Below are 14,631 nucleotides of genomic sequence, written 5' to 3'. Positions count from 1 at the left end.
ATGCCGACGTTGTGGGTTCAGCCGTCGACTCCGGTCTTGGATCCACCGAGCCTTTAGGCAGACCTGAAAAGCGAAGATATTAGCAAAGGTTAAAGGGTGTAACGGATGCGGTAAACACGAGTAGAAGTAGAGGGCTACCGTGATTCTGGGCGACCCATCGGCCACATGACAGGTGGGCCCACGTCCGGTTGTCATGGGAATACTAGCAGAGGAGTGCTGTAACCCATTTGCTCATATTGTGAACTACCGGGGGAACATATCCGTTGGCCAATAGAAGTAAGGGAAAAACGGTGAAAAAGTAAGATCAAAATTTGACCCGGTCTTCACCCGGACATATCGCTCCAACCAGCCCCTGTCTCTGTCTTCGTCCATTTTCGAGAAAAATGGATTCCGGCTGCGCTCGGTAAGTTTTATTACGTCACCCCGAAAAATCCTCGGGGAGTATAAACGTAACAGGTGGGCCAGCGTGAACTCCTTCTAGCATTGTTGGCCAACAACCGGAGGCACGCTACAACCCTCCAAACGATCGGACCAATCTGTGCCAAGGTCACGCCGTAGGTTCGGCACATGTCCAGGATGACCGGATCAATCGGAGGGTCGAGTTTGAGAGTAAAAGGGTAAGTGTACACGTACAAGAATCCTGCCCGGTGGTCGGAGATTGATTCATTTGGTCCGAGTGCAAAAACTTGTACCGAACGGGTGTCCCACCCGCAATCAGCCCGGACTATTTCGAGCTTCTCCTCGGTAGTAGATGAGGGGTATCACCTCACATCATATCCCTGTCTGCTACCGAAGAAAGCTTTTCAACCTCGAGGTCTTTATTAAAGTTGGTTCGGCCAAGGTGGGGTGATTTTGCCCCCATGAAATCTTGTCCCAAAAATTAGTTTCTTCATGTATTCCTACTAATTTAAGGATCCTCTACAACGTGGTGTAGTTGTTTCGGAAGAAAGGTCGCTCGTTTCATCGTTTCCGCACCTTGGACAAGTGAAGAACTTAGGAAGAGAAGGTAAGAATTAAACCCCTTTTATATGTTATGAAGGCTTTATTTGTGTTGTAGTGTGTAGTAATGGATAGAATCTATGGAAATATGGAAGTTTGCATGGTGAATGTGTATGTATATATGTGGCCGTGTGCATGTGTTGTTGTATAGGCAAGATGAATTCATTTTCATGTAGTATTATAGTTGTGATTGTAGTGGACTCTACATTGAAAATGAAAGTTTAATGAATTTAGTTGAAGTTGTGAATATTGGAAGGTGGCCGAAAATGGTATGCATGGATAGGGATGATTAAAATTTTATTTGTTATGTTAATTGTGTTGTTGAGGCCTTGTGATGGAAATGGAGGAGAAATGGTTTAAGATTGCATGAAAAATTGTTGAAAATTATTATAGGAACTTATGTGATTTTAATGTAGTTTTTATGTAATTATGGAAGTGAAGTTCTAAATGTGAATTGTTATGTTGATTGGTGAATTTGGAAGGATGCTAGTCCATATTAGCATGAAAGATTGGTTGTTAGGTTGTTATGGGAAGTTTTGTGATTTTATGGTAGATTTATGTAATTATGAAAAAGAAATTGTTAAGGTGCGAATTATGATTATTGTTAATGAAATTGGAAGATGAAAATGTGTTATGAATATTTATGTCGAAGATTAGAGGTTTCAGATGAATTACGGTTTTGGTGGAACTTTTGTATATTTTGTAAATGTTTTGTAAAGTGATAAGAAATGCTTCCGAATTGTATTGGAATGATCTTGATTAGTAAATGAATATGAAAATGTTGATATTGGTTTGAAAGTGTGAAGTTGGAGTAGAAGTTGTTGCATTATGTAGAAAGGGAGACTATTTATGTTAGAATGCATTTTGAATGGGTTGTTGATGTTGTTGGCATTGTTGTTGGTATGGTTGTTGATGTTTCAACCGAGTTAAATTCTCGGGGGCGTCAAATTTATAGGGGAGATGCTGCCCAAATTTTTGTAGACAAGTGTTGATTTAAGATTAAATTCCTAAAGGCTTATAATCAATGTTTGGTAAATGTGACCATTTGTAGATTTTGAAGAATTTGGAACTTGAATTTGGAGAAGCTTAAGAAGCGGAAAAGGTATGTAAGGCTTTACTTTTCCTTCTTTTGGCATGTCTTAGACATATTAGGTTTGGATACGAGCCTTGGGGACGATTCTATTCCTAGAAATCCGAGTTTGAATTTGCCCCTTTTTCATTCAATAGAATTGAATTGAGTTTTGCATGCCTTGTTGAAATAATTGCACAAACATCTATAACTTGCCCAAATGGAACCGAATGACACTAAAACTTTCATAAATGACTCTATAAAGCTTAATGTACGTAATTTGGGTACGCCACCTCTGTTGACCCGAGGTGGGTCCACTATTCCCGAATCCTCCCCTATTGTTCTATTTGACTTATTCCCGTACGATAATTACGGGGAACTTTTGGATGTTGTTCCGAGTTTGTTATGATTTGTATGCATTCTCTGATATAAGTAACTAGAAATTCTGATATGACTATTCTGATATAAATACTCCGACACAAGTAATTTGATATGAGTATTCTCATATGAGTATTTGGATATAAGTATTCAGATATGAATATTTTGATATAAGTATTTTGATATAAGTGTTCTGATATGAACATTCTGATATGAGTTTTTGGATAAAAGCATTCTGATATGAATATTCTGATATAAGTATTCTGGTAAAAGTGTTCTGATAAAAGTATTTTGATCTCGGTATGTAGTCTGATATAAGAATTATGATATGAGTAATCTGTTATGAATAATTTGCTACGAACATTCTGATACGAATATCTTTTGTAAACTCTGATGTTTTGGTTGTTAGACGACAGCACGTACGATTATTCTATTGAGTCTTTGGATGTCGGTAAGTGTGTATACCTATTGAGTCTTGATTTGTGTGCATATGGTTTCGCACTACTCTGTTCGTGCAAGTCTTGATATGTCTATTCACTGAGCCCGGGCCAGGACATGTTCTCGTGCGTACTCCACTGCATTGTTCACCGAGACCCACCAGCAAAGGGCCGGGACACGTATATGATGATGGCGCCAGATCCGGACCGGATCCCCTCTACCGAGTCCCTTAATGAAGGGCCGGGACATGTTATCCACCGAGTCCCTCACTAGCGGGCCGGGACACGTTACATGCATACATGACATTTGATGTGGCATACATGATTTTATTTACCGAGTCCCTCGTTCGAGGGCCGGGACACGTTATGCGTATGTGATATACGATGTTGACATATATGATTCTATTCACCGAGTCCCTCACTCGAGGGCCGGGACACGTTATTTGCACATGAGATATGTTATGTGGATCGGGCTGCGCGTTCCGCAGCGACATATATGTATGGATCAGGTCGTACGTTCCACGGCATTATTATGTTACGTATGACATTGGCATTCATGATTTGTGTCTGGAAAAAGAACAAGCATCTTGACATTCTGGTGTTTTGGTATTTTGGATCTGTACTCTTTCTGATACATGATTCGCGTTTGGAAGTTAAGTATTTGGTATTCTGGGTCTGTACTTCTTCTGATACATGATTCGCGTCTGGGAAGTAAGTATTTGGCATTCTGGGTAATGTACGTACCTTCTGTACTGTTTGCTTTGATTATGATTCCGTTTTCTGTATTTTATGCCTTACATACTCAGTACATATTCCGTACTGACCCCCTTTCTTCGGGGCTGCGTTTCATGCCGCGCAGGTACTCCCAGACGAGTTGAAGACATTATAGAAGATATTCCAGCGGTGGTGGCAAACTCCATTTGCTCCTGGAGGACTGCCGAGTCAGAGTATATGTGTTATGGTTTCTGAATGATGTTAGAGACTTTGCAGATAGAGTCGTGGGCATGGTATGTCAGTTTAGTAAGCGGCTCCATTAGCCGATGTGTCATTTTGTATTATGTTATAAAGTCCGTGTAATTACAGATTTGTTTGGTTTGAAAGTTAAAATATATATATATATATATTTCTGAAAAATGTACTATGTATTTCACTTTTATTTGATTTCAGAGTCCAAAGAAATTATGTGTGTAATAAGAGTCTGTGGGTTCGCTCGGCTCCGGATACGGGGTCGGGTGCCCATCACACCCTAGGGATATTAGGGTGTGACAGCGGCCTCGGTTCCCGGGGATGAAACCAATGGAACATCATGGGAAGTGGTTTCAGACATTTTGAAAATATGGAAGGAAGAAGATTCAGAAGAGAAGTTCAAGAAGAGCGAGGGAACTGATTATTCAAGGGATGACAAAGTGCGAAGCGGCAACGCTCGAGCAAGAACAGTTAGCAGGGATGGTGACGAAGTTGTTTATTTTCACATAATGTAAGCAGTGAATCAACAGCAGATTTGCTATAGAAGATGATTATGTATGGTGAAGATAGAGAAGAGCAGCAAGAAGTGAAAACAAACGGGAGATGGATCGTAAAAGTGTTAGAATGAGGGAGTGAGAAAGCCTTATATAGGTGAGGGCTGTGACGGTTACGATTCCCCAGCCAACCGGGGAGCGCCACGTGCCTCGTAATTAATGAGGAATGACTTGAAGCGACGTGCATGCGGCGGTTGTCAGAACCGGCCATTCGGGATTAGACACGTAGCCAATAAAGGGGGAACGTGACGCAACTGTTCCCGCCAAAATGAAAAGATAACTACGGTCTAAGGGAATCGCCGGTTTCTTGATTCTTCCACTTCCCGTTACTCCGATAAAACTTCGGTCCGGAAAGTGTGGGGACTATCTGTATACGGTAAAAACCGGATAAGTGTAAACCGGTGAGACAAGGATCCGAAGGAAGGAGATGACAAGAGCACACACGAAGACTTCCGTTCTAAACCGGAGGAGCGCTATGACAGGGGCTAAGCAGAGGCACCATTTGGTCCGGTTTCTTCATCACCGGGTCGGTCGAGGCCGTTAGTCCAATTATCCGGGGCCGTTAGTCCGACTATCCTTGGTCGTTGGTCCGGAAGAGCCGTTGCGCGTGAGTCACGCGTCAGTAGCGTCCTGCCATGGTCAACCACCAGCCATGCGTGTGTCAGACAGTACGGCCAACCTAACCCACTCAGAGCTGTCCTTTCTCTTATTTTTTAATGATTAGTATTGTATGAAGCTCATAGAGGCAACACTATAAATAGAGCCCATCCCTCTCCTTTAAAGGGGTTGGCTTCTTCATTTTTCAAGAACACTTGTAATAGAAAAACATATATACAATCTCTCTCAAAAATAATATTCGATCCATATCAATTACATTCATTTCCATTATATTTCTTCAAACGAGTATTGCATGTCAGTTACTAAACATTCACGCCCATAGCCAGTCGCTAATCGTTGATTGCTGAGCTACAAAACGTCTATACACTTTATTTTCATATGATATACATTGAGATCCAAACACATATCCTATACCCACTTACAAATTCAATTAATTATCTAAATTCGGGGTAAACAGTTATGATCAGTAAAATTGCATTAGTAGTGTAAATATAATTTAGGTTATCAAATGTATAATTCAAATTAGGAGTGTTTATGAGTCGGTTTTGGGTTAAAACCAAAACCAAACCAATTTCGTCGGTTTTAAAATTATTAAAACCAAACCAAACCAAATATAATACATATCCATCGGTTTGGTTGTAGTCGGTTTGGTTCAATTTGTATCGGTTTTTAAGAAAATTAACGGTATTTCTCTCTTTCCTGTTTTTTTCCTACAATTATGAGAGAATTTTCTAGCCTTTTCCAACTTATAATCCACTATTACCCTTTTATTGTGGTAGCTATACTTTCTTGCATTATGAAGAAAATGTCTTACGATTTATGATTTAAATTAAGTCAATAAAGTTATAAGAAATACAAAAAATAAATCTAGGTAAATCTCATATAGTTGTTTCTTTGAATAAATGAGTTTGAATTCATGAATTTCTTTTTTAAAATCGGCTTAAGGTATAAAGTTCATTAGCCTATTAGAGATAATATAAACTTTTGCTTAAAAATTATATAAATTATTTATAAATTTTTAATATTGTATATATAAAATTATAAAAATTATGTATAAAATTTATTGGTTCGGTTCAGTTTTTTCTTCGGTTTGCTTTTAGTAAAATCAAAACCAAACCAATATTATCGGTTTTTAAAAATTCAAAGCCAAATCAAACCTAACCCAATCGGTTTAGTTTTGATCTTCGGTTTGGATCGGTTCTAAATCATGAGCGCCCCTAATTCAAATTATGTAATTCTTAGGTATTGATTGCAAAAATATTTGATCTGTCGCATCTAAGTGATTTGTCACATTTCGTCTTGACTTAACCTTTCAAATCTTTGAAATGCCCCTTTTTTATTTGTTTAACTATGTGGTGTCCAAAAATCACCGACTAATTCAATTCTCTCTATTCTCATTTAAGGAGAAGTGTATAAAAATAGATAATTTTAGTTTATGAAATTAAAATAAGTCAATATTATGGAGTTTCAAACTACACATATAATGTCCAGAAGTTTCAATCGTGAAATTTAAATTTCCATGAGATATTTCAAAAAGACATAACCGAAAAATTGTGAATGAATGCTATTTCTGCTCAACAATTGCTCCTTAATAGGCAGTAAAATTAATGAATAATTATCATTTATTGGGAGCACAATATCTCTCCTTTTCTATAATTTAAAGGCAAATTAGGTTCATTTTCACTTATTTAATTATCTCAAGAAAGTGATTTATAATTTTACTCAACTCATATGCATTTATTCTTGATGCATGCCTAAATAACATTTGAAATTATAGTGATATCTCGGACATTGATGAATAATAATATTCCTGTACCATATAAGAAACAATCAGAAGAATGCCTATCAAAAAAGTTTAAGATATCCCTACGGACGTACTAACCGACATGTGCCAAATCTTAATATTTTTTTCTTAACTTGAGAATCTTGAGGAAGCCATGCAATAATTTGTGAAGTTATGTGAAAAAGAAAGTTCATTATGAAAGATTGATTAGAAAGAAAGTTCATTATGAAAGATTGATTAGAAGCTTAATAATTTAAAATTGCTGGTTGGTGAAGCAATATCAATTCAATGTCTATTTGGAAAAATCTTTTTTTGCCCCCACCTTTTATTGAAGATGATTAAGCCATGACAAATTATATTTACATATATATTTTTACTTTTTTCTTTTAGGGGCTAAATCTATTAAATGGAGTACTTATTTAACAGGGCCTTAGATGATGGTCAAAACATATATCTAATTTTCAGCACGAATATTGATTAGTCGATTTTTATAAGATAAAGTTTAGATAGTTAGATAATATATGTTTGAAAACTACCAATTAAAATGATTAGATTTTAATTTGTTTTAGAAGTTGTTTGAAAAAGGTCGTAGTAGGAAATAAAATTGTTTGATATAAACTCTGTGATGATCATAGAATGTTTCTCTTGCTCTTATTTGTTGCACGCTTGTTAATTAGCAGAGGTTCCTTACCTCATTAGGATTAGTAAGATAAGATCTACTTGTACCACTCTTTATTGAGGATTAATTTTTATTTTTAATAAAAGAAATACCCTATTCCCTTGATTGCCGACTTGTTGGGTAGGTTGGGGAAGGTCAAATTTTTCACGAAGGTAGATTTGCGCAAAGGATATTACCAAGTACACATAGCCGAAGGGGATGAGCCCAAGACCAGGTGCAAAGGTTCCTTTTGTTCGGTGTCAGGAAAGAGAAAAAATTTTACTCATGAAGTGCTTACCAGCCCCTTTACGGATATCAAAGGGAAGTAGGAATTTGACCAACAGGGCACTGCTCTCCGCCTGTTTTAATAACAACAAAAGTCCGATGGAATACTATTATCTTATTCATTATATCCTACAAATGAAGACATTGTTACAACAGGAGGCTCGAGAGACCTCGAGCGTAATATACGCTACCATCGGACAGTAAGCCCGCTAGACACTCTTTCTAGTTGTATAAATTCGCTTTTAAAATAAAATAAAATTAATGACATAAATGGGACAACTCGAGTATTTATGAATTAGAAATGCCCACTTTGGTTCAACGAGACAATTATTTTGTGAATAGAAAACTTTCCAACAAAATCTCATTTAAACAAGTAAAAAGCAAATATAATGATACAGAAGATAATTTTACCAATTATACATTGTTATAAACAAAGGTAGCAAATTTGAAGAATTAAATATTATGATCAGTTATTACATGAGTCAAACAACCTGTGGCTATACGGACAAGTATTTTTCTACCTAAATTCTGCAGAAAAAAAAGTTTCTTTTGGAACAAAAAAAAAAAAGAATCTTGAAATATACTCAGTAGAACACAGTTTATGAGTGCTGACTCAGTGGTTTTCAACAGTAAACAGACATGAAGTCATGAACTTTTGTATTCTAGTCTGACACTCAATAAAAAAAACAAGAACAGGTATTTAGAATATTAATTATACACTAAACAATAATGTAAATACTGTTAATTTTATTTATTGAGAAGATAGTGTTTTAAAGGAATTGTAGTGGTTGAGACAAAACAGTATATGGTTGTGTATGGTAGCATATGTCAACATCATTTTGCTTAATGCAAAACAAACAAAATCTCAATTTCTTCCTCATTTGATGCTACTTTTGTCTCTCACTCTCTTGTTTTTCTCCCTTTTCATCTCTAAAAAAAGTAGTCCAAGAACTCAACCTTCAAGGGGTTGATGTCTTTTTTACAAGAAACTTTCTTGAACATTTAGGTGAACAAGAACAAAGAATGAACACATACGAGAAGAATGATTTCTCTTATAAGTGAGTATTTTAACTGTGGTGATCAGTCCAACTTGCGTGTAATTTTTAATTAGTTAACTTACACCAGCACCGGTACCGGATAACTCTTAACCAAGAACTGCAGTTTTGGTGTTGTTTTATGTCAAAAGTTTAGAAACTTTGTTCACGATCAAAAGCCAAATGGTTTCTTGATTTTATTCCCAAATTTTAGGCTATTGTGTGTGTGAGAGAGAAAACTGATAATTGGGAAAATTTTACTTGTCATGGACAAGAAGAGATCATCAAGAAATCCACAACAGATAGAGAAGAGTCAGCTTAATTGTATGTGGGGATTGATAAGCAGCCTTTATTTTGGTCAAAATCAAAGAAAACAGAAGCTACTTTCAAATGGGAAAGCTGCAACTAAGAATTTTACAGGTAAGTGTTAATAATTCTTCAATTCTACTGCTCATTCCTCAATAGACAAGGGTGGTTCGGCCCTTCTCCGAACCCGGGCACAGCAGGAGTTTAGTTCAGTGCGCTGCCCTTTTTTCCTGCTCATACTTCTGTATCACCAGTAGAAAATGCTCAAATGATACCGATTTAAGTTTTATACACTGACATTGTAAATATCGGAAGCAACCTCTCTACCCGTCCATAAGGTAGGGGTAAGGTCTGCGTACACTCTACCGGCTACCCTCCCCAGACCCCACCTGGTGGGATTATACTGGGTATGTTGTTGTTGTTCTACGCTGACATTATAAACATATTTTGCACCATCAGTGTAGTTTAACCTTCTAGAGCATGTTTGTTTGCCATTTATATTAGGTTAGTCGTTAATCCTCATCATAGAGATTTACTTGTAATTATCTCGTAAGTTATATGATTATGTAAATTGTTAGTGCATAGAACTTATATTCTTCCCTAACCACTTTTCTGGATAATTCAAAAGTTGAACTTTTGTTATTGTAATTTGTCTGAATAATTACATTAGGATTTGATTTCAACAGTGATGTTAATCAATCTTGGAGATTTTGATCTTTGGTTTTACTCTTCTGCAGGCAAAAAACCAAGAAAGCTTGATGCTTTAACTTGTTTCAATGACCAATTATATGGGTTTGAGGTAAATCACTAGCAAGAATAAGTAATTTTCTTTGACAGTATTTAGAGAATTGACTCTTTTAAATGTTTCAAAACATGTAGTACTAGAACTTAAGCCAGTTCTATTATTAAGGCTCTTGCTATCACAGAGTCAAGAAAAAAGAATGTAAATTTGGAGTATAATTCTTGTTTTGTGCATGGACACCATTATTTGAAATGAAAGATCTTAAGGAAGAAAAATTTGTCTGATATCCTTGTAGATAGGGCAATAAGATAATTAGGGCGGAGCTACATGTGATGAAGGGGTTTCGTATTGAATCCCCATTTGTTGGAAAAGTATACCGTGCAAATAGGGTAAAGCTGTGACATTCTTGACTTTTTTGAATTCCCTTGTTATAATTCCTGAACGTATAGGGAATTATTCTGGTTGGCATCTCCATAGAATTTTACGCCGCAGATTCTGAGAAGTACATTATCATAAATTCAGAAAAGATGTAACTTTTGAGTAAAGAGTTATGACTTGAGAGTTTTTGTCTCACAGGATGGAGGTGAAGTTGAAGCTTTAGGAGTTCGTATGCGTGGTGAAATGCAAAAGAACACTCAAATAATAGCTAGAAATGAGCAACATAAAGAAGTAGATTATGGACTATTTGATCATATGATAAGTAAATACAAGCCATCATCAAAGAAGACCTGTAAGAATCAGTCACCTTTATACGATTGGAAGGATACTGAGACCGGGCATTTTCAGCAGGCTTCAGGTTCAGCAGAATTGTCAATCAATAAGTTAAAACTGGCATCCGTATTAGAAGCTATTTGCAGTCAGATTCATCAGGAAAATGGAGATTCACAGAGGAGTATCATTAAGAATGATCAGTTTGACGAGATGAGTTTACAAGTACTTCAGACGAGTGCCAAAGCATTTATCGATCAGTTGTTCATAGACAGGAAGTATATCAGCAAACGTGGCATGAGCTATGAGCCTGGACAGTTCTCTAATGCATTAGAGATGTTAAATTCAAATGGAGATTTGTTTTTGAAACTCCTACAAGATCCGAATTCACTATTAGCAAAGCAAATCCGAAACATGCTAAACGTGCAAATGGCAAGAGATTCAATCAAGTGCTTCATGAGTGACAAACTCTCAGATGGTCAGAGTAGTGAAAGTGACATCAAGCATCATCGATCTGCATCTAAAGAAAGTTCCAGCTCCCGGTCTTCAAATAAAATAGTTGTTTTGAAGCCAATTCCTAAAACTGTTCAATGTTCTGAAAATATTTCCTGTCATTGTTCGTCTATGCAGTATCTTCATAGCACAAGTAGTAAAGGGGAAAATGTCAAGCGCAAGAACTTTTATCTCAAAGATATTAAGAGGAAACTGAAATATGCAATGGGACAAAAATGGAAAGAGAAGCATTTGCTTTCAGTAGGAAGCACTTTACATAAGCTTCATAGCATTAGCAACAAGCAGAACTTGGAAGTTGATAATGAAGGGAACAGTTCATGTCTTACTATTGCAGGGTCCATTAACTCTTTCACTGGGTCCAACACCACGAATGAGGCAGAGAACAAACAAGAATCCTTTATGACTGAAAGAGTGCATAAGAAGGTGGATGTGTCAGCCTTAAGATACACCAAGAAACGGGAATTGGACATCTGTATGGAGGCAAAGAAACATCTTTCTCAAAGATTAAATTTTATCAATACTACAGGTGAAGCTGTGATGAGCGAACAACCCTCAAGAACATTGGAAAGGATTCTTTCCTCGCCCGAGTATGATCTAAAGTTCAACTATAGTTCAAAACAGGATAGCAAAATTAATCCGGCAGAAATGAGGCACAGTAGGTTTCTGTTCCATTTATTTGAGAGTTCTTTGGTATTCTTATGAACATTGTCCTGTAGAACTTTAAGTTCTTAACATTCACTTCTTGCAGATACAAGTATAGCGGAATTGCCTCGTGAACCAGCCTTTACTAGTTATCAAAGTTCTCAAAGACACAAGGATTGCCTGCATCTTAATAGCTCAATGGCGGTAAGTGTATTACTTGTTTTCTGTTTAGTTCTACCTTTTCACTTAGTCTAAGAATAGAAGCCTTAATCCTGTTGCACCATCCTCTTTAGGCTTCACCTTCAGAAGTTTGGTCTCCTGGTTCGTCAACAGATGTTTCATCGTCGAGTCCATACAGCCTTTATAAATTAAGAGGAGATCACCAAAGTCCAGTGTCAGTCCTAGAACCGGTTTTCACTGATGATCTAAGAAGCCCTTCTGGAAATCTACCATGTAAGTATCACAAAATCTTCGAGTTAATTTCATGTATAGTCACTGAACTTTACCGAAGTAATTCATGATCATTTGCAGCTGACACTGCATTACCACCACGTCGTATCAACTTTGATGGATGTTTGAACAAGGAATCACCTGAAAATCCCATACTGAATCGCGGAGAACCTGATGCCCTTTGTATTTATATTCAGTCAAGTTTGCATATTCTTCACTTGAATTGGGAAGAACTTTGGCTAAATAGGCATCTTTCAGAACAAATGCTTGATGCAACATTATCCGATGAACTGGAGACATTAGCACTGCATTGTCATTCTGAGCCTAAACTCCTGATGAACTACACAAATGAAGTTCTACTAGAAGCATATGATTCTCATTTCAGATTTCTTCCGTGGCTATCGTTCGTTCAACCCAAAATTTGTTCCTTTCCACTGGAAAAACATCTAGTGGAAAAGGTAATGAAGGAAGTGAGACAACATCTTATTCCATTGATGGAAGAACTTACACTGATTGAGCATGTTGAGAATGATTTGGCAAAATCTGGTTCATGGCTCGATATTCGAAACGACGCTGAAGATGTTTTGAGTCAAATCACAGATGATGTTCTTGAAGAATCAATTCTGGATGTCGTTCTCCAACTTCATACTTCTTTCTTGTGTAGCTAAGTTTTGCTTCCTTCTTGAACATTCTTTGCCTATTCTTCCTTTTGTTTGTAATGAGCTTTTGTACACCTTAGCTAGTACTTATCTTCTTGTTTATGCTACAGAACATAAAATTCTATATAGGAGTTGTTTTTAAAATGTTGTAATGGTGATTATAGTTGGTGTAGTTAAATACATTTGTCCTAAGACCAAAAGCAAGAACATATTAGAATAGAGGTACCAATTCACCGTGTTTTTTATATATAAAAGTTGGTTATATGAATGAGTTAAAGATCCTTAGTAGTTGCAGAAGTTGAAAGGGAAAAGAAAATACGTGTGCTGTTCTTTTTTCTTTTTGTTCGTTTAAAAAAAAATCATTTTATTGTGTTCTTTCACTGCCATTTGGTTCGCCATGCTTAATAGGTATTGTGGACAGTAAAATCAAAATCTTTTGAATAAACAAAAATGTTCCCACCCGTGTAGGAAATACGCATTGGAGTCCGATTAAATTTAGATTCACGCCCACGTAGGGTTTATTCAATGGAAGCGCTCCCTATCAAAGATTTTTTCTTACCCAGAATTAGAATCTGAGACCTCTGATTAAGGAAGGAACAACTCATCCACAACCTTTGACGGTGAACAAGTTCTTTTACTACCTTTATCTTAGACTAAAATTTATATTAGCTTAATATAAGTATTTAGGTGATCTTTTTTCTCCAAGATGGAGAATAGATAGATAGATACCTTTACTTTTGGAGTAGGTTGTCTACAAGTCAAGATCTTCCTAAAAGAAGGCCTTAAATTTGTAGCATTCTTTGATAACCCTCAATTCACGTGCAAGTTGGCAATTTGGAAATTGACAGCTTTTAGCAAGTTGGCAGTTTGAAAAAGATTTTCCAAACTTTATCTGGCTACAATTTTTTAAGGAAAATTTCAGTGAATAAAAAGATTTATTATCAGGAGCAAAATAAAAAGGTTCCATAAATAAAACTAGAGGCAATTCCTCTCACATGGTGGGAAAAAAGATGGTTATTTTCCTAGTATATTTTGTTAAAAATAACTCACGCTCGTATAAATTTCAAAATCCATTGAGAATTTGTTATCTCTACGTGTGGATAAAGGATAATAATTTTACTGGTTTGGTGATTTGAGTAAGACTAGTCAACTTATGTTGAATCCCAACCGTAAAATTATTGTATCCTGTTAAAAATGATTATTTTTTCCAGACCTTGTGGCCCCAACTATCTGATTGTCACTTCTTACTTCATGTCAATTACGTGGGGAAAAAATAATGTCCTTATGCACCTTTATAGAGTAACAAACTTTTTACTACTTTGGTCGATAATACTTGATTGTGTTGTCCATAGACCCTGGTCATAACTTATAATGCATGTTCCAGATGGAGATCTATTAAAAGTAGGAATCTAGTAGCTCAATTGGTATACTTTTTGAATTTTTATTTTATTAATGAGGGTTCGAATTTTCTTCTCATTCCTCTTCTCCTATACCCTGTGTAATAAAAGCAATTTTAAAAAAAAAATCTATTAAAGAAAAGAGAAAATTAATGAAGAATCTCTTAAAAGGATTTTTATTTCGCAAGCATTGCCCTGATCTCTATTTTTTAATATATAAATGCTGTTTTTTCGGTTTACTTCTTCCAAAAAAAGAAAAAATGAGTACAATAATTAATCAACAACTCCTCAATCCCAAATTAATTAGAATCATCTTTAGTATTTATTATAATGTAATCAGGTCCTTATTATTTAACAAATTCATCATAATCAGATTTTTTTTAATTGATTGACAATCTATCACATTTATCTTTCTTTATTCAGATTTATGACT

The 14,631-nt window shown here is 36.1% G+C and overlaps 1 protein-coding gene across 3 annotated transcripts; it reads left to right on the top strand.

Moving 5' to 3' along the window:
* Positions 1-8,575: 8,575 nt before the first annotated feature.
* On the top strand, positions 8,576-12,945 carry LOC132634908 (uncharacterized). Of its 3 annotated transcripts, XM_060351079.1 has the most exons (7): positions 8,576-8,805; positions 8,996-9,201; positions 9,825-9,886; positions 10,406-11,705; positions 11,799-11,896; positions 11,986-12,145; positions 12,224-12,945. In XM_060351079.1, the coding sequence occupies exons 2-7, from the start codon at positions 9,048-9,050 to the stop codon at positions 12,808-12,810; spliced, it is 2,361 nt and encodes a 786-aa protein (XP_060207062.1). In that variant the 5' UTR covers positions 8,576-8,805; positions 8,996-9,047; the 3' UTR covers positions 12,811-12,945. The 3 variants fall into 3 exon arrangements, with proteins under 3 accessions (XP_060207062.1, XP_060207060.1, XP_060207063.1); XM_060351077.1 differs by having other exon boundaries at positions 8,576-9,201; XM_060351080.1 differs by lacking the exons at positions 8,576-8,805; positions 9,825-9,886 and having other exon boundaries at positions 9,034-9,201.
* Positions 12,946-14,631: the final 1,686 nt, after the last annotated feature.

This window comes from Lycium barbarum, chromosome 4, assembly GCF_019175385.1.
Source record: "Lycium barbarum isolate Lr01 chromosome 4, ASM1917538v2, whole genome shotgun sequence".
Lineage (NCBI taxonomy): Eukaryota > Viridiplantae > Streptophyta > Magnoliopsida > Solanales > Solanaceae > Lycium > Lycium barbarum.
This window is presented reverse-complemented; position numbering and strand designations above follow the sequence as displayed.

What these genes read in the sequence shown, in the direction of transcription:
- LOC132634908 (XM_060351079.1), top strand. Translation starts at nt 9,048, where the DNA reads ATGGACAAGAAGAGATCATCAAGAAATCCACAACAGATAGAGAAGAGT. An exon ending in ATCTTAATAGCTCAATGGCG is followed by an intron (nt 11,897 to 11,985) that starts GTAAGTGTATTA and finishes CATCCTCTTTAG; the next exon opens with GCTTCACCTTCAGAAGTTTG. An exon ending in CCCTTCTGGAAATCTACCAT is followed by an intron (nt 12,146 to 12,223) that starts GTAAGTATCACA and finishes GATCATTTGCAG; the next exon opens with CTGACACTGCATTACCACCA.